Source organism: Chlamydotis macqueenii, chromosome 6 (assembly GCF_036417535.1).
Source record: "Chlamydotis macqueenii isolate bChlMac1 chromosome 6, bChlMac1.mat, whole genome shotgun sequence".
Taxonomy (NCBI): domain Eukaryota; kingdom Metazoa; phylum Chordata; class Aves; order Otidiformes; family Otididae; genus Chlamydotis; species Chlamydotis macqueenii.
Window position 1 is genome coordinate 45639135 of NC_141561.1, and position 19734 is coordinate 45658868.

Here is a 19734-nt window from a genome sequence, read left to right on the forward strand (position 1 = left end):
TGCTCCTGTCTGTGCAGACACAGCTTTCACGCTCTCTCACGGCAGCGGCAGATTCAGCTCTCGCCGGGCGCTGGCACTGCCAGTTCTACGCCCGCACACCCTCACGGCGTCCTTGGCGTCCTGCGCAGCTGCTGACCAGGCCCGGCCGCGCGGGGGCGGTGCTCGGCCTGCGCCCGAGGGGATGCCGCCTGGGATTGGTCGCTGGGCTGTCACTCTGCCCCCGTTTGGGCCTGCCCTGAGGCAATGCTGTCTGGGATTGGTCCGCTGGGCTGTCACTCTGCCCCGTTTGGGCCTGCCCTGAAAGGATGCTGCCTCTGATTGGTTCTCTGGGCTGTCACTCTGCCCTGGTCTGGGCTGCCGTGAGGGGATGCTGGCTGTGATTGTCCCAGGGTGGTGAGGCTGCTGGGCTGCAGTGCCCGCCCTCCACCTGGGGCAATGCTTCCTCTGATTGGCTGCCTGGGATTTCCCCCTTGCTCCTCCCATCTAATGACGGGTCAGACAGCTTATCAATCATCACGTGCTGCTCTCCCACACGGCGTGATTGGTGGAGCCAGCCTGCCCCGCCCCTGCAGGGTGCCCAGCTTTTTCCACTCTTGCCGCCTTTCCTGCAGGCCAAAAGTGAGAGTGCAGACTCTCTCGGTGCATCTTTGGACCTATAAAAAGTGGGCTTTGCCCTAAAAATGAGAGTTTAGACGCTTAAAATGAAGCTCTAGGCCTGAATAATGTTGTGATTCCTAAAATGAAGGCTTTGAGCTGTAAAAGTGGGGTTAGGGCCCTGTGAAAGAGAATTTGGACTCCAGAAATGAAGCTTGGAGCCCTGTAACGGATGGTTTGGAAACGGAAATGAGGCTTTGGACACTGCAATGAGCTTCAGTGTCTTAAAGCAATGTTTGGGCTCTGAAAAGGAGACTTTGCAAACTAAACCCGAGGCTTTGACCCTGAAAATTAGGTGTCAGGCCACATTTTAGACATTGGACCTAAAGTGAAGGTTTGGACCATAAAAACGAGGCTTTGAAATCTGTAAGAGAGAATTCAGGCCCTCAAAATTGAGGTTTGGAAAGTGAAAATGAGGCTTTGGACCTTAAAAATGAGACTTTGGCCATGAGAAGTCGATGCCCGAAGCCTGTCAGTGTTTAAGAGGCACTTGGGCAGTGTCGGTATTAACGAGCTTTAACGTGGTCAGGCCTGAACTGGTCAGGCAGTTTGACCAGATGATCGTTGTATGTCTGTTCCAACTTAAATATTCTGCTCTGTTGTATTCTAAAAAAAAAAAAAAAACCAAAAAAAAAACCCAAAAAGCAGGCTTCTTTGGGCCCCACTCTTGCAGACTGGATCCTACAAATTAGTCTTTGCGAGCTTTGGGAGCTAAAGATAGTGTTTGGACCATAGCAGTGAGCCTTTCAACGCTCAAAATCAGAGTTGAGGCGTTAAAAATGATACTTTGGGCCCTTAAAATGAGTCTTTGAACCTTTGGAGTAGGGCTTGAACTTCTAAATGATGGTTTGTATCCTAAAAATGAGAATTTAGATCTTGAAAATGACTGTTTGGACAACCAAAATGAGAGTTTGGGCCCTAAAAATGAGACTTGAAGTTTGAACTTTAAAAACATGTGACTGCACCTTAAAACTGGGCCTTTGGACGCTGAAACGAGCCCTTGGACCCGGAAAATGATTGTCGTAGTTCAGCCCCGATCGGGACCAAACTACGCAGTCTCCGTTCCTCTCACAAGACAAGTTCTTCACAAAAGGCTGGCAGACGCCTCTCAGGACGTTTTTACATCTCATTCACATCTCCTCTCCTCTCCACTTCTCTCAGCCGGGCCGGGCCCAGTTGGGCCCAGTTGCCGCCCGTCGGGAGGCCAGAGGGTGAGGCCTGCAAGGCCCACGAGGCTCGCGCCTCCCCCTCTCTGTCCCCACTCAGCTCCTTCACATCTTCTCTAATTCTTTTTTTTCTGTTTTCCCCTTCTTAAATGTGTTACGGCAGAGGCGTTATCATGGAACGTGCTGACACCAATTGGCTCGGCCTTGGCCAGCAGCGGGTCCGCCCTCGTCCCGGCCGAGTCCACTGAACAAAGAGGAGCAACTTCTAGCAGTTTCCGATAGAAGCTGCCACCTTAGGCCCCCCTCACTAAACAAAACCAGAACAGTGATGATTTAGTCTCTAAACTGAGGATTTGGGGCCCTTTAAATAGGATTGTGTGGCTTGAAGATGCAGCTTTGGACTAAGAAATGAGGCTTTGTGCCCTAAACATGAAGGTTGGCAATGAAAAATGATGATTCGGGCCTTCAAAAGGAGGACATATCTAAATCTAATTAACACTTTCTCTTATATCTACTTAACAACATCTTATCTGAGTAAATTATGTTAACATCTCTAAATCTAATTAACAACGTTTTATCTTACCAAACTAAAAATGTGTCCCAGGCCAAGTTTGAGGCCTGTGGCTCTGGGGGATCAGAAGAGGAGGGTGATTGTTCACGAGGACAATCACAAGTTGAACACAGGTAAACCAACACAAGCATAGCAGTGCCCAACATCAAAAATGCCCCAAAATAAAGCGCCCTCAAGGTGTTAATAATTTTGCTCATTTTTGCAACCTTTTTTTTTTTTTCTTTTTTGCTGAGGCTGGGAACTGGCCCTCGTGGAGCTGGTGGCTGTGTGATCCTGGTCATTGGAACTGGGGTCTGGATACGCAGCAGGAAAATGGATTTCCACGCCTCCAGCCCAGAGCGCGTGTGTGGTTTGGGCCTAGAAACTTCTATCCCATATTTAGGCCCAGCGAATAAATACCACCACTATAAATTTGTTGTCAGTTTCTATACCACGCCATGGATCCATGGTTGTTTCAAAAGAAAAACCATCTCATAGAATTCATATTGCTGATGGCGTGGTGTGGCACACAGAGCAAATGTGTTTGACGCCAAGGGGTGAGGCAGTAGTTATAAACTGCATACGAGGTACAGCACGTTGAATGAATTGTATAGAACAGGGAACGGTGCGTGGTACAAACATCAGCATGGCGAATCCACGGAACAAATAGAATAGGATTCGCTTGACCCATGGACTCCCAGGGAGCCAAGAAAGTGTGTCAATGTCCCGGCCTTTCCGTGTCTGGTCAGGCGCGTGGGCTAGCTCCTGTATTCCTGCGGCAATTTGTTTAACAATTTTCCTGCTCTCATCAATTTTTAAACAGCAATTAGAACCATTCAGTTTACCACAAACACCTCCTTCTGCGGCTAGCAGATAATCGAGAGCCATGCGATGCTGTAATATTGCTGTTGGCGTTTGTGTGGCCTGATCTGCCTGTAGGTCAAAGGCATGGGCCGTTTCGTTAGTAATCATTTTTAAATCGACTTTCACATACCCAACAATTAGTCGGGTTAAAAGCGTTGGCCACCTGCTGCCCTAGAGCTGTGAATTCATTTTGCCACCCCAAGCCAAAGAGGGGCGCAGGTGTTTCCCCAAATATCAAAGGCGGCAACAATGGTCGACCAAAACAATGTTTGTGATAATATGCCAAACATCCTATAAATATTAATAAAACAATCGGCGATGAAATCATACAGGCAGTCAGCAGCTTCATATATTTCTTCAGGCTGGCGTCAAAAGATTTCATCTGGAAAAGAAAAGAAAAACCAAACTCGGCTCTTTTTAAAGGAAGCGGAAGCAGATCGTTGTGAGAAGGATGGAATAACCCACTGCTGTTAGTTTTATGCTCCTTCCCAAAGGCATCTTTTGCTTTCCATGCATCTGTGTTCAGAGCGCTGGTGGGTACCAGTGGTACAGTTCCGATGGCGGGTGCTCGGCCAAAACAGGTTTTCCTGGAAAATGGGAAGGGTTTTGTTTGTGGTCAGGGCCCGAGATGGCAGGTACCAAGCCGGGGGGTTTTGGACAAAAGGCCGTGATTCTGGGGCACCCGTGTCAGTTAGAAAGGTTACTGTTTTCTCCGTGGCCCTACAGCCACTGTAACCAATAATCTCCTCTCATATTTACGGTGAGTTGTTTTACAAAAGTCCGTCCTCTGTTTCCCCCCACCTTCGGGGAATGGGGAACGTAGTTTCCTTCCGCCCTCTTTTCTGCATCAGTTTCTTCCCCAAGGTCGATCAATGGTGGGGCACTAGCGGTTGTTTCAGAATTAACTTTTTACCCCGACCATGTTTGTACCAGTTTCTCAAACTTCTGGGTCGGAAGCCCATCCATTGAATCTCGGGGAATGCCAGTCTGGAGCTCCAGTTGCCACCATTCCTGAAGGCTGAGGGGTCTCCCTTCCCCATGATCAATGGGTCGGACCGACTTCGAATCCTGACTGCTCTTGACCAGCGCCGGCCGCCCTTTGCCCGGAGCCACCACCAAGACCGTACTTCCTCCCAAAGTTAACGAGTTCTTGGGCTACTTCTCCCCGTGTCCACACTTTCCTCCCTGTCCTCCTGTGATCGGGGGTCACTGTTCCCTCCAGAGCGCCTGTGGGTCTGTCTGCTATGGGGGTCCTTTGTATCTTCCCCTGTAGCTGGACCTCGGTGGGGTTCAGAGAATCAGGAAGTCCTCGAATTCGAGGAGTCGTCCGTTCCAGAACCACAGGCATCATCACTGGAGAGCCCTGGTCAGGTCTGAGCTCTCTGTCATACATCATCTGCAAACAAGCCTGGGGGACGCTCGTTGGTTTCTCCCTCGCACACATCTTCAGTTTTAACTGGGAGATTGTCCTGGTTCAGCCCCACTCGGGACCAGACTGCGCAGTCTCTCTCTCACTCCCCCCACCCTCCGAGAGAACAGGGAGAGATGATATAAGAAAAACGGCTCAAGGTTTGAGATAAGGACGGGGAGAAATCCTTAACATTACCGTTACGGGCAAAACAGACTCACGCGACCTGGGAAAAACTATTCATTTCTTTCTAAAACCAAAGCAGAAGACCGAGACAGGGAACAAGATAACCTCCCCCCACCCCTCCCTCTTCCCAGGCTTAACATTATCTCTACCACCTTCCCCCCGAGCGGCACAGGGGGGAAGAGGGAATGGGGGTTGCGGTCAGTCCATCACGCGTTGTTTTATGCCGCTTCTTCGTTGTCAGGAGAAGAACTCCTCACATTCCTCCCCTGCTCCAGCGTGGGGTCCCTCCCACGGGCCACAGTCCTTCGTGAAACTGCTCCGGCGTGGGTCATCTCTTCCACGGGGTGCAGTCCCTCCAGAACGGCTGCCCCAGCGCGGGCCCTCCACGGGCCACAGCCTCCTTCAGGCACCCGCCTGCCGCGGCGTGGGGTCCTGCATGGGCTGCAGGGGGATCTCTGCTCCTCCTCGGGCCTCCGTGGGCTGCAGGGGGACACCAGCTACTGAGAGGAAAATTAACTCCATCCCTGCCGAAACCAGGACATGGCCTCTTCTTCCTCAGCCCCAGCAGCAGCCGGGGCACTGTGTGAGGGTCCCTGCGCCGGCGGGCTGGAATCTGCGTGGGCTGCAACGGGAGGCACTGCAAGGGGCAGGGAGATGATGAGCGCAAGTCCATGCCCTCCCTCCCCAGAGCACAGCCTTCGCTTGTCCCCAGGTCCCAGACGTGGCCCAGGGGACCCTGTCCCCCCAGCTGAAACCCTCACCGCTGCTCGTGTTGCTGCAGTCGCGGCACTCCCAAGAGTCAGCATCCTTCGCCACGGCCGAGCAGAGCTGGTGGGTCCCGCAGGAGGCACAGGAGCTGCAGAGCAGAAGTCTCCAGGGCCTAGGGGAGCAACGAGACCCACTGCCACCAACGGCCCCTGAGCTACGGGGTGCCAGCCCCGGCGCTGTGCTGAGCCCAGCTCCAGCCTGCTCCCGCCCTGGCAGCCGGGGCTGAGCTGCCGGCACGCACCCCATGCCAGGCCTGGCTCAGCATCCCAGGGAACCTCCATAGAATCATAGAATCATAGAATGGTTAGGGTTGGAAGGGACCTTCAAAGGCCATCCAGTCCAACCCCCCTGCAAGGAGCAGGGACATCCCCAACCAGAGCAGGTTGCTCAGAGCCCCAGCCAACCTGGCCTTGAACGTTTCCAGGGATGGGGCTTCCACCACCTCTCTGGGCAACCTGTTCCAGTGTTCTACAACCCTCATTGTAAAAATTTTTTTCCTAATATCCAAGCTAAATCTACGTCTCTCTATTTTGAAACCGTTACCCCTCATCCTGTCACAACAGGCCCTACTGAACAGCCTCTCCCCATCTTTCCTGTAGCCCCCTTGAGGTACTGGAAGACTGCTATCAGGTCTCCGCGGAGCCTCCTCTTCTCCAGGCTGAACAGCCCCAACTCTCTCAGCCTGTCCTCACAGGAGAGGTGCTCCAGCCCTCTGATCATCTTTGTGGCCCTCCTCTGGACCTTCTCCAACTGGTCCATGTCCTTCTTGTGTTGGGGGCTCCAGAACTGGACACAGTACTCCAGGTGGGGTCTCACCAGGGCAGAGCAGAGGGGAAGAATCACCTCCCTCGACCTGCTGGCCACGCTCCTCCTGATGCAACCCAGGATGCGGTTGGCCTTCTGGGCCGCAAGGGCTCATTGCCGGCTCATGTTGAGCTTCTCGTCCACCAGCACTCCCAAGTCCTTCTCCTCAGGGCTGCTCTCAATCCATTCCCCACCCAGCCTGTGCTTGTGCCTGGGATTGCCATGACCCAGGTGCAGGACCTTGCACTTGGCCTGGTTGAGCTCCATGAGGTTGGCACAGGCCCACCTCTCCAGCCTGTCAAGGTCCCTCTGGATGGCATCCCTCCCTTCCAGCGTGTCGACGGCACCACACAACTTGGTGTAATTGGCGAACTTGCTGAGGGTGCACTCTACCCCACTGTCCATGTCGCCGACAAAGATGTTGAACAGGGCCGGGCCCAGCACGGACCCCTGAGGGACACCACTCATGACCGGTCTCCACATGGACATTGAGCCGTTGACCACCACTCTCTGAGTGCGGCCATCCAGCCAACTCCTTATCCACCGAGTGGTCCGTCCATCAAACCCATGTCTCTCCAGTTTAGAGAGAAGGACGTCGTGCGGGACAGTGTCAAAAGCTTTGCACAAGTCCAGGCAGATGATATCCGTTGCTCGTCCCTTGTCCACCGATGCCGTCACCCCATCATAGAAGGCCACCAAATGGGTCAGGCACGATCTGCCCTTGGTGAAGCCGTGTTGGCTGTCACCAACCACCTCCTTGCTCTCCGTGTGCTTTAGCATGGTTTCCAGGAGAATCTGCTCCATGACCTTGCCAGGCACAGAGGTGAGGCTGACCGGCCTGTAATTGCCCCGGTCCTCCTTGTTCCCCTTTTTAAAAATGGGGGTTATGTTCCCCCTCTTCCAGTCATTGGGGACCTCACCAGACCGCCACGATTTCTCAAATATGATGGCCAGTGGCTTGGCAACTTCATCCGCCAGTTCCCTCAGGACCTGCGGATGGATCTCCATCCCTGCCCAAAGAAGGAGACAAAGGCTTCGTCTCCTCACTGGGGCTGCAGGGACCGCGGTCGGCGGCACTCACCCACTCGCTTCCGCCTGCTCCCGTCCCAGCGGGCACAGGCACTGGCTGGCGTCGCAGGAGCTGTGCCGCAGGGAATGGTCTGCAAAGGCCCCGTCCTCCTCCCAGGCAGCATCCCTGCAAGAGCAGGGGAGCGCTCAGCTGCGGGGGCGTGGGGGACACCCCGCCGGCAGCCGGGCAGGTGGAGGGGATGGACTGGAGCATGGCCCAGGAGGAGGGAGGCAGAGGGGAGGGCAGGGCACCCACCTGTCAGGGATTTTGATGCCCAGGCGGAACATCTCCGCCTGGAAGGTGGCCGTGTCCTGGCACAGAGGGCAGCGGAAGTGGTAGAGCCCAGAGCGCAGCGCCTGGCCCTGGGGTAGAGATGGCATCAGCATGAGCAGCGCAGGGGTCCCGTTCGCCCCCCCGCAGCTGGGTGACAGGGTGCAAACCAGGGCTGATGACCACGCCAGGGGCCGGGGGCGATGCCGCCTACCTGGATGCAGCGGCGGTGGAAGCAGGCGCTGGCGCAGGCGGGACAGAGCAGGGTGTCGTAGCAGGGCTGCCCCGCCACCACCTCCTGGCAGATGAGGCAGAGGCTCTGCTCCTGCCGCAGCGCCCGCACCCTCTGCACTGGCCGGTGCTTCCAGCAGAAGGATCTGTGGGACGCAGGAGACAGCTGAGCCCCAGCCTCCTCCAGCCCGGCCCCATCCCCAGCCCCAGCCCCGGGGGGCAGCTCCACTCACTTGTACGCCCCGAAGAACTGGGAGACGCAGCCTCGCTCGCTGCCGCAGGGGAAGTGGAAGATTCTACGGCAGCGCCGGCGCTGGCAGATGACCAAGGCGCCCTGCAGCCGGCAGATGCAGCAGCGCTGGGGATTGCACAGACGTGGACGGCATCAGCGCCGCACAGCCCCGGGGAGCCCGGTTCGCCCTCCCTCAGCACAGCCCCGCCACGTTTTGGTGGGCTGCCTGGCCCGTGACATCGTGCCACCTTCCCCTCCAAACCCCCAGTTTCTGCAGAAACGGGCCTTTTTGGGTGGAGGAGGAGCTGGGGGGCTCCTGGCAGCTGGCTGCCAGAGCATCCCTGGTGGGGTTACTGGCGTGTGCAATGCCGGACACAGGACATTGGGACCACGGTGGGGACACGTGCCCCCCAGCCTCACCTTCCGTGCCACGCGCTTCAGCTCCTGCCGGATGTCGGGGAAGAGGAAGCCGTAGAAGCCCTCTTCATCGGCCCCTCTCTGGCTCAGCCCGCTGGCGTGGTACTGCACGAGGGGAAAAGAGGGCACGTGCCAGGGGCTGCTGGCAGTGCAGGGCTGGGGACTGGGGGGTTTAGGGACCAGGGGCTGTTGGGGACTGGGGGCTGTGGAGCCCCGGGACTCACCAGGCAGTTCTCGTGGACGCAGAGCCGATTCTGACAGCACAGCTGCCCGACCACCTCGGGGTCACAGTCTGCCCGATGGCACAGGCTGCACGCTGTGGGGGGACGGCGGCACTGTCACTCCCAGCACCACGCAGGGGTGCCGGGGGAGGATGATACCGGCAGCGGGATAGGGGAGAGGCCAGAGCACGTTCCCAGGGCATGGAGGCCTCTGCTCGCTCAGCTGGGCACTGGCCAAAATCCCCTCTGGCCGGTGCCCGGGGCGATGCTCTGCGCTCACCTTGCTCCCTGGGGCCCTGGCGCCTCCTTTTCTGTGGGGGAGGCTCACAGGAGGCTCCTGCCTCCTGCTCCAGCACCGCTGCGGGACACTGGGCCGGGGGGGACCGTGGCCTCACGCGGCGCCCTGACCTCAGCTCCATCACCACAAGTGGCTGCAGCAAAGGAGATGCCTGGATGTGGGGACGTTGGTGCAGTCAAAGCCCGTTCTGATCCTCCAGCATCCGTGGCAAACGCGCCACTGAGCAGGGGGCAAGTGGGCGGGGGCATTGGTCCAGCCCGGGGTCTTTGTGACACGGCACCGCACGTCATAGAGTCATAGAATGGTTGGGGTTGGAAGGGACCTTCAAAGGCCATCCAGTCCAACCCCCTGCCAGGAGCAGGGACATCTCCAACCAGATCAGCTTGCTCAGAGCCCCGGCCAACCTGGCCTTGAACGTTTCCAGGGATGGGGCATCCGCCACCTCTCTGGGCAGCCTGGGCCAGTGCTCCACCACCCTCAGTGTAAAAAACTTTTCCCTAATATCTGATCTGAATCTCCTCCCTCTATTTTGAAACCGTTACCCCTCGTCCTGTCACAACAGGCCCTGCTGAACAGCCTCTCCCCATCTTTCCTGTAGCCCCCTTGAGGTACTGGAAGACCGCTCTCAGGTCTCCCCAGAGCCTTCTCTTCTCCAGGCTGAACAGCCCCAACTCTCTCAGCCTGGCCTCATAAGAGAGGTGCTCCAGCCCTCTCATCATCTGCGTGGCCTCCTCTGGACCTTCTCCAACTGGTTCATGTCCTTCTTGTGTTGGGGGCTCCAGAACTGGACACAGTGCTGCAGGTGGGGTCTCACCAGGGCAGAGCAGAGGGGCAGAATCACCTCCCTCGACCTGCTGGCCACGCTTCTCCTGATGCAGCCCAGGATGCGGGTGCCTGGGATTGCCATGACCCAGGTGCAGGACCTTGCACTTGGCCTGGTTGAACTTCATGAGGTGGGCACAGGCCCACCTCTCCAGCCTGTCAAAGATAGCATCCCTCCCCTCCAGCGTGTCGTGTTGCTTTTTTTTAAAAAAAAAAACCAAAACCCAACAAAGAAACCCACCACTCACATTCACTTTTCCCTGACCGGGAATCAAACCCAGGCCACAGAGATGACAGCACCAAATCCTAACCACTGGACCTCCTGGGAGCTGCCAGGTCTTTTATTTTCCCCCAGATATAACGCCAGATACGAGAAGCACAGATTATTGAGGTCGCACTGGGTGCACAAGAGGGTCTCGCCATGTTTTCCTCCTCTTTCCTTTGCTAGATGGTACAATCCCAACTTTCCCACTGCTGGCTTCATCTCCGTGCCTTCAACCACCCACAAAACACCCCAGAAGACAACATTTTCTCCTTTTCTTGCGTCTGATGTATGAGTGGCTGATTCCTCTAAAAATGCAGGAACGTTCAGGTGGAGAACTGACCTCTTTCTCTTCTCTTGGGGTGTGTCCTGGAGGAACCCAGCCCAACACCAAAGCAGGGGAAATGCCTGGTCACAGCACAAACGCGTTGCCTGTGGATGGGGCAGCAGAAGCAAGTGGAGTGGAATATTTTTTACCATTTCTGGCAAAAGATGAGACCATTTCTGTCTGGTTTTGAGTCGAGGACCTTTTGTGTGTGAGGTGAATGTGGATCCCAGCATGAACAGCCCTTGCAGGCAGCGGGGCAGCTCTGTCCTTTGGGGTGATGGCCCACAAGGCAGAGAGCAAGAGGCTGGGAAAATGGGCTGAGACACAGCAGTTTTGGGGTCTGGGCTTGGGAGATCAAAGTGGGAGAGGAGTGCATTTCCCACAGGGGTGTGGGGGGTTTGGGAGCACCCAGAGAGGGAAGTGGGGTTCGCTCTTCTCGAGAGATGGTGCAAAACCCCACTTCACCCCATTTCTGTAGTGTGGTGGTTATCACGTTCGCCTCACACGCGAAAGGTCCCCGGTTTGAAACTGGGCAGAAACACCACTTCCAGGGGTTTTCCCCTACCTCGCTGGCACATAGTGAAGGACTTCCAGAGCAACAAGAAAAGCTTCTATAGGCCCTTCAGGGATAAAAGGACGTGCAGGGAGAATGTAGCCCCCCTCTGGAAGGAAACAGGTCACCTGGTTACCTGGGACATGGACAAGGCTGAGGTGCTCAATGACTTTTTTGCCTCAGCCTTCACCGATAAGGGCTCTTGTTGCACCACCCAAGTTGTGTGTCCTGGTTTTGGCAGGGATGGAGTTAATTTTCCTCTCAGTAGCCGGTGTGTTTTGGCTTTCATATGTGAAGAATGTTGATAAAACTCTCTGATGATACCAGTTGTTGTGAATGAGACCAAGGAGACTGTCTGGTTTTCCAAGTCTCATTAAAGTCCCGTTAACGTGCAGATGCGGGAAGCTGGGAGAAAGACAGACAGAATAATTGACCCAGACTGGCCAAAGAGTGTTCCATGCCATGAACGTCACGCTCAGTAGAGAAGTGGGGGTTGCCTGTGGGAGGGGGCATCCATTCTGGCATGCATCCTTGGCATCCATCTTCTTGCCATCTCCCCCGCTTGCTGGCATCGTTCCCTCTCCCTTGCTGGCTCGCTCTCCCACCCCTTTGCTTGCTGCTTGGTGTTGTTTCCGTGATCGCTGCTTGGGACGGGCTGCATCGGTCATTTGGACATCAGGTGGTGAGCAATTGTGCAATGTTTATTTTGTATGCTTTGTATATATTAATATCCTTGTATTCTGTTATTTTTGTAGCTTTCCTTTGCTATTTTAGTAAACTGTTTTTATCTCAACCCACGAGTTTTCTTTTCTTCCCGATTTCTCTCCCCCATCCCCTGAGGCTGTGTGGTGACCAGGCCAAACCACCACGGTCTTTTTGGCGCCCAACGTGGGGCTCAAAGGGGCCTCACTACATCAGTCGTGAGATCATCAGACCTCAGTCTGAGGATCCAAGGTTCGAGCCCCCGGTCAGTCCCAGAGGGCTGAGGACAGGTCTGAACACCGTGTGTTGAAAACAGATTTGTTCCAAGCACTCCTTGTGCCGGTTTGGTCATCGCTGGGCACAAAGTTGTTTTATTTGCTCTCGGAGTTGTTTTCAGAGCTGTATTGGACAGCAGCTCACTTGCTGCTGTTTGTTGGTGTTTCTGTGCGGTTTATCAACGCTGTGTGTTGGATCAAAGGTATCGCTCTGCTGTGCTGTGTGGCACTGGTTTGCTTCACGAGATCACTGGAAACGGGACCGATTTCGTATTTGCACTCAGTGGCGGCGGGAAGTGCGCAGAGCGAGGAGGCCGAGGCAGCTCTGCCCGGGTATTTCGGGAGCCATCTTGAGGGTGTTGTTTGGAACTATACCTGTTGTTTTGTTCCGGGAAGCCAGGCCGCGGGGGGAACATCTGTTTACAGCTTTCCCCACTTCTCCAAGCTGATTTCAACAGCTTTTGAGTATTTTGAATACCCCTGGGATACCCCAGCCACAGTGTTCATGTCGGCAGGTCTCTTGCAGCTATCTCAGACCTTGATCGTGATTAAGTTGAGACAACTATTTAAAAATATTATGGCTGCTCCAACCCCAGCAGCAGACGCTGTGGCTACTCCAACTCCTGCTACAAATGCTGCAGCTACTTCAGCCCCTACGGCAGGCACTGCAGCTACCCCAGCCCCTCTCCGGGCACTGTGATTGCTTCGGCCCCCATGCCAGACACTGTGGCTACTCAAACCTCGGCAAGCAGTACCAAAGAGAAACCGAAAAACCAACCCCCGCCAGTTTCAGTTGCCCCTGTACATAAGAAATGCACCAACAAATCAGTTTGCATAGTGAGAGATGATGATGAACCAGGGCCATCTCAAGAACAGGGAGAGGCAGAAGGAGAGGTAGTCACCTGGTCCCTGTCCCTGAGTGAGCTGCGAAAAGATTTCAGCCAAGGGGAACTTGTCACCTGGTTGCTCCGACGCTGGGACAGCAGGGCCAGTAGCCTGGAATTAGAAGGCAGGGAAGCCAGGCAGCTGGGATCCCTGTCTGGGGAAGCGGCCATTGACAGGGCGATTGGAAGAGAGTCAGCAGCCTGCAGCCTCTGGAGGAGACTCCTGACAGGTGTGAGGGACAGGTATTTCTTTAAGGAGGATATTGTCTGCCGCCAAGGAGAGGACACAAGGAAGTGGGACGGAAAGCCTACCTCGGCCCTAGAGACATGTGTCCATGAGTTGTGAAGTAAAACAATCACAAAGGGAGGTTCTTCCAGGAAAACTGCTGCTCTGTCTCTGGTGGGCAGTTCCCCAGACAGCGCAGAAGGGCTGATCTCACCTCTGATCCGATGGAAGGGACTTCTGATTCATATTCACAGAAAGTGAATAGAGAATATTACAAACAGGACTAGAGGGGCCCTGCCTCCAGCCAGGCGGAGGAGAGGGACAACAGAGTTTATTGGACTGTATGGATTCAATGGCCTGGCACATCAGACCCACGGGAGTATAAGGCTCTAGCAGACACCGGTGCACAGCGTACCCTAATGCCAGCGAGCTGTAACGGCGCAGAACCTGTTTGTATTTCTGGAGCGACAGGAGGATCCCAAGAGCCGACTGCATTGGAGGCTGAAGTGAGTCTGATGGGGAAGGAGTGGCAAAGTGACTGGCCCAGATGCTCCGTGCATTCTTGGTATAGATTGCCTCAGGAGTGGGTATTTCAAAGACCCAAAAGGGCACCAGTGGGCTTTTGGTGTAGCCACCGTGGAGACGGAGGAGAATAAACAGCTGTCCATCTTGCCCAGACTTTCAAAGGACCCTTCTGTTGTGGGATTACTGAAGGTTGAGGAACAACAGGTAGCAATTGCTACCACCACAGTGCACTGGCGGCAATATCGCACCAACCGAGGCTCCATAATCCCTCAAGCTGATTCGTCGACTGGAGAGCCAGGGAGTGATCAGTAAGTCCCGCTCACCCTTTAACAGTCCAGTATGGCCAGTGTGAAAATCAAGTGGAGAGTGGAGGTTAACAGTGGACTGTCGTGGCCTAAATGAAGTTACACCACCGCTGAGTGCTGCCGTGCCGGACATGTTAGAGCTTCAGTATGAACTGGAGTCAAAAGCAGCCAAGTGGTACGCCACCATTGGCATCACCAGTGCGTTCTTCTCCATCCCTTTGGTACCAGAACACAGGCCACAGTTTGCTTTCACTTGGAGGGGGGTCCAGTCCACCTGGAATCGACTGCCCCAGGGGTGGAAACACAGCCCCGCCATTTGCCATGGACTGATCCAGGCTGCACTGGAAAAGGGTGGAGCTCCAGAACACCTGCAGTACATTGATGACATCATCGTATGGGGCAACACAGCAGCAGAAGTTTTTGAAAAAGAGGAGAAAATAATCCAAATCCTTCTGAAAGCCGGTTTTGCCATAAAACAAAGCAAAGTCAAGGGGCCTGCAGAAGAGATCCAGTTTTTAGGAGTAAAATGGCAAGATGGACGTCGTCACATTCCAATGGATGTGGTCAACAAAATAACTGCTATGGCTGCGCCGACTGACAAAAAGGAAACACAGGCTTTCTTGGGCGTTGTGGGTTTCTGGAGAATGCATATTCCAAATTACAGTATGATTGTAAGCCCTCTCTAGAATCATAGAATCATAGAATCATAGAATGGTTAGGGTTGGAAGGGACCTTCAAAGGTCATCTAGTCCAACCCCCCTGCAAGGAGCAGGGACATCCCCAACCAGAGCAGGTTGCTCAGAGCCTCATCCAACCTGGCCTTGAACGTTTCCAGAGATGGGGCCTCCACCACCTTTCTGGGCAACCTGTTCCACTGTTCTATAACCCGCATCGCAAAAAATTTTTTCCTAATTTCTAATCTAAATCTACCCCCCTCTATTTTAAAACCATTACCTCTCGTCCTATTGCAACAGGCCCTACTAAACAGCCTATCCCCATCTTTCTTGTAGGCCCCCTTGAGGTACTGGAAGACCGCTATCAGGTCTCCCTGGAGCCTCCTCTTCTCCAGGCTGAACAGCCCCAACTCTCTCAGCCTGTCCTCATAAGAGAGGTGCTCCAGCCCTTTGATCATCTTCGTGGCCCTCCTCCGGACCTTCTCCAACTGGTCCATGTCCTTCTTGTGCTGGGGGCTCCAGAACTGGACACGTACTCCAGGTGGGGTCTCACCAGGGCAGAGTAGAGGGGGAGAATCACCTCCCTCGACCTGCTGGCCATGCTTCTCTCTAGGAAGTGACTGGAAAGAGGAGCGGTTTTAAATGGGGCCCTGAACAACGACAAGCCTTTGAACAAATTAAACAGGAGATTGTTCATGCAGTAGCCCTTGGGCCAGTCCGGACAGGACAAGATGTGAAAAACATCCTCTACACCGCAGCCGGGGTGTAGAGTCTCTGGCAGAGAACATCAGGAGAGACTCGAGGTCGACCCCTAGGCTTCTGGAGCCGGGGATATAGAGGATCTGAGGCCCGCTATACTCCAGCTGAAAAAGAGATACTGGCAGCGTACGAAGGAGTTCGAGCTGCTTCAGAAGTGATTGGTACTGAAGCGCAGCTCCTCCTGGCACCCCGACTGCCAGTGCTGGGCTGGATGTTCAAAGGGAAGGTCCCCTCTGCACATCATGCAACTGATGCCACGTGGAGTAAATGGGTCGCACTGATCACACAGCTAGCCCGGATAGGAAACCCCAATCGCCCAGGAATCTTAGAAGTAATCACAGATTGGCCAGAAGGCAAAGATTTTGGAATGCCACCAGAGGAAGAGGTGACACGTGCTGAAGAAGCCCCACCATATAATAATTTACCAGAAGATGAGAAGAGGTATGCCCTGTTCACTGATGGGTCCTGTCGCATTGTAGGAAAACATTGGAAGTGGAAAGCTGCTGTGTGGAGTCCTACACAACGAGTTGCAGAAGCCACTGAAGGCCAAGGTGAATCTAGTCAGTTTGCAGAGGTGAAAGCCATCCAGTTGGCTTTGGACATCGCTGAACGGGAAAAATGGCCAAAGCTCTATCTCTACACTGACTCATGGATGGTGGCAAATGCTCTGTGGGGGTGGTTAAAGCAATGGAAGCAGAGCAACTGGCAGCACAGAGGCAAACCCATCTCGGCTGCCGCACTGTGGCAGGAGATTGCTGCCCAGCTGGAGAATCTGGTTGTAAAAGTCTGTCACGTAGATGCTCACGTACCCAAGAGTCGAGCCACGGCAGAACACCAAAATGACCAAAGGGTGGATCAGGCTGCTACGATTAAAGTTTCCCAAGTGGGCCTAGACTGGCAACACAGGGGTGAGCTATTTTTAGCTCGGTGGGCCCATGATACCTCGGGCCATCAAGGAAGAGACGCAACATACAAATGGGCTCGTGATCGAGGGGTGGACTTGACCGTGGACACTATTGCACAGGTTATCCATGAATGTGAAACATGCGCTGCAATTAAGCAGGCCAAGCGGTTAAAGCCTCTTTGGTAGGGAGGATGATGGCTGAAGTATAAATATGGAGAGGCCTGGCAGATTGATTACATCACACTCCCACAAACTCGTCAAGGTGAGCGCCACGTCCTTACAATGGTGGAAGCCAGCACTGGGTGGCTAGAGACCTATCCCGTACCCCACGCCACTGCCCAAAACACCATCTTGGGCCTTGAGAAGCAAGTTCTCTGGCGACATGGCACTCAGAAAGAATTGAGCCAGACAACGGGTCTCATTTCCGAAACAACCTCATAGACCCCTGGGCCAAAGAGCACGGCATCGGGTGGGTATACCACATCCCCCATCATGCACCAGCCTCTGGAAAGATTGAACGGCACAATGGACTGCTGAAAGCTACACTGAAAGCAATGGGTGGTGGGACCTTCAAAAATTGGGATAAACATTTAGCAAAAGCCACCTGGTTAGTCAACACTCGGGGATCCACCAATCGAGGTGGCCCTGCCCAGCCAGAACTGTTACATATTGCAGAGGGTGATAAAGTCCCTGTGGTGCATCTAAGGAGTATGTTAGGAAAGACGGTCTGGGTTATTCCTCCCCTGGGCAAAGGCAAACCCACCCGTGGGATTGCTTTTGCTGAAGGGCCTGGATGTACTTGGTGGGTAATGCGGGAGGATGGGGAAGTCCCTCGTGTAGCTGAAGGAGATCTGATTTTAGGTGAGAACAGCCAATAATTTGACCTGTATATAATCATTTCTATAGTCCTTACATGTCACGTCAAAGGTATTGCAGCAAGGAACACCCTGATCAGTGAAGAATGAGCTTCAATAAAACCGAGAGAGATGCAACGGTGATGGAACAGGAACTGGCCCCCAACAACTTCCTCAAGATCAACATCTTCCACTCGCAGACCATGGGCATGATACACCAGCCACGCCAGATGTACCAACTGCGAGTTCCAGGTGCAGCAGGCAACAACCCCACACTACATACCATCTCTCTTGTCCTGAAAGACTGTCAGGACAGATGGAGCCCAAAGTCATGGACTAAATGAGCTCAACAGACTGAAGGAGTTACATCTCTGTGTATATACACACACACGTATATATGTATATGCATGACGTAGATTGTATGGAATAAGGGGTGGACACTGTCCGGGTTTTGGCAGGGATGGAGTTAATTTTTCCTCTCAGTAGCCGGTGTGTTTTGGATGCCCTGTGTGAAGAATGTTGATAAACACCCTGATGATATGAGTTGTTGTGAATGAGACCAAGGACACCGTCCTGCTTTCCAAGTCTCGCTAATTTGCAGATGCGGGAAGCTGGGAGAAAGACAGACAGAATAACTGACCCAAACTGGCCAAAGAGTGTTCCATGCCTGAACACCATGCTCAGTAGAGAAGTGGGGGCTGGCCAGGGCGGGTATCTGCCTTCCTGGCATCCATCTTCCTCCCTCGTTTGCTGGCATCATTCCCTCTCCCTTGCTGGCTCCCTTTTGCTCCTTTGCTTGCTGCTCGGTTTTGTTTCCATGATCGCTGCTCGGGACGGGCTGTGTCGGTCATTGGGACATCGGGTGGTGAGAAAACACATATTGTTCACTTTGTATATTTTAATATCCATATATTCTGTTATTATTGTAGTTTTCCCTTGTTATTTTAGTAAATTGTCTTCATCTCAACCCATGGGTTCTCCTTCCTTCCCCACTGGGGAGGGGGAGTGTGAGCGAGAAACTGTGTGGTAATTCGGGCTAAACCATCACAAAGGAAAAAAAAGGTTGCAAAAATGAGCAAAATGATTAACGCTTTGATGGCGCTTTATTTTGGGGCACTTTTGATGTTGGGCACTGCTATGCTTGTGTTGGTTTACGTGTGTTCTCCTTGTGATTGTCCTCGTGAACAATCACCCTCCTCTTCTGATCCCCCAGAGCCACAGGCCTCAAACTTGGCCTGGGACACATTTTTAGTTTGGTAAGATAAAACGTTGTTAATTAGATTTAGAGATGTTAACATAATTTACTCAGATAAGATGTTGTTAAGTAGATATAAGATAAGAGAAAATGTTAATTAGATTTAGATATGTCCTCCTTTTGAAGGCCCGAATCATCATTTTTCATTGCCAGCCTTCATGTTTAGGGCACAAAGCCTCATTTCTTAGTCCAAAGCTGCATCTTCAAGCCACACAATCCTATTTAAAGGGCCCCAAATCCTCAGTTTAGAGACTAAATCATCACTGTTCTGGTTTTGTTTAGCGAGGGGGGCCTAAGGTGGCAGCTTCTGTCAGAAACTGCTAGAAGTTGCTCCTCTTTGTTCAGTGGACTCGGCCGGGCCTAGGGCGGACCCGCTGCTGGCCAAGGCCGAGCCAATTGGTGTCAGCACGTTCCATGATAATGCCTCTGCGGTAACACATTTAAGAAGGGGAAAACAGACAAAAAGGAAGTAGAGAAGATGTGAAGGAGCTGAGCAGGACAGAGAGGGGGAGGCGTGAGCCTCTGGCCTCCCGCCGGGCAGTGACTGGGCCCGACTGGGCCCGGCCCAGCTGAGAGAAGTGGGGAGGAGAGGAGATGTGAATGAGATGTAAAAATGTCCTGAGAGGCATCTGCCAGCCTGTTGTGAAGAATTTTCCTTGTGAGAGGAACGGAGACTGCATAGTTTGGTCCCGATCAGGGCTGAACTACGACAATCATTTTCCGGGTCCAAGGGCTCATTTCAGTGTCCAAAGGCCCAGTTTTAACATCTGGTCACATGTTTTTAAAGTTCAAACTTCAAGTCTCATTTTTAGGGCCCAAACTCTCATTTTGGTTGTCCAAATAGTCATTTTCAAGATCTAAATTCTCATTTTTAGGATACAAACCCTCATTTAGAAGTTCAAGCCCTACTCCAAAGGTTCAAAGACTCATTTTAAGGGCCCAAAGTATCATTTTTAATGCCTCAACTCTGATTTTGAGGGTTGAAAGGCTCACTGTTAGGGTCCAAGGCCTCCTTTACAGGTCCAAACACTCTCTTTAGCTCCCAAAGCTCCCATAGACTAATTTGTAGGATCCATTCTGGAATTTTTAGGGCTTAAAGCCTCTTTTTTTTTTTTTTTTTTTTTTTTACAGTACAATAGAATAGAGTATTTAAGTTGGAAGGGACCTACAACGATCATCTGGTCAAACTGCCTGACCAGTTCAGGCCTGACCACGTTAAAGCTCGTTAATACCGACACTGCCCAAGTGCCTCTTAAACACTGACAGGT

General features: G+C 53.3%; 1 protein-coding gene across 1 annotated transcript; it reads right to left on the reverse strand.

The window, feature by feature from the left end:
• Positions 1-36: 36 nt before the first annotated feature.
• Positions 37-9259, reverse strand: LOC147600408 (E3 ubiquitin-protein ligase PHF7-like). Its single transcript, XM_086751303.1, has 9 exons — positions 9121-9259; positions 8844-8935; positions 8623-8724; positions 8204-8328; positions 7954-8116; positions 7725-7831; positions 7482-7595; positions 5590-5708; positions 37-188 (listed from the first exon to the last, which is right to left on the reverse strand). The coding sequence occupies exons 1-9, from the start codon at positions 9257-9259 to the stop codon at positions 37-39; spliced, it is 1113 nt and encodes a 370-aa protein (XP_086607429.1).
• Between the last annotated feature and the right edge of the window lie 10475 nt (positions 9260-19734).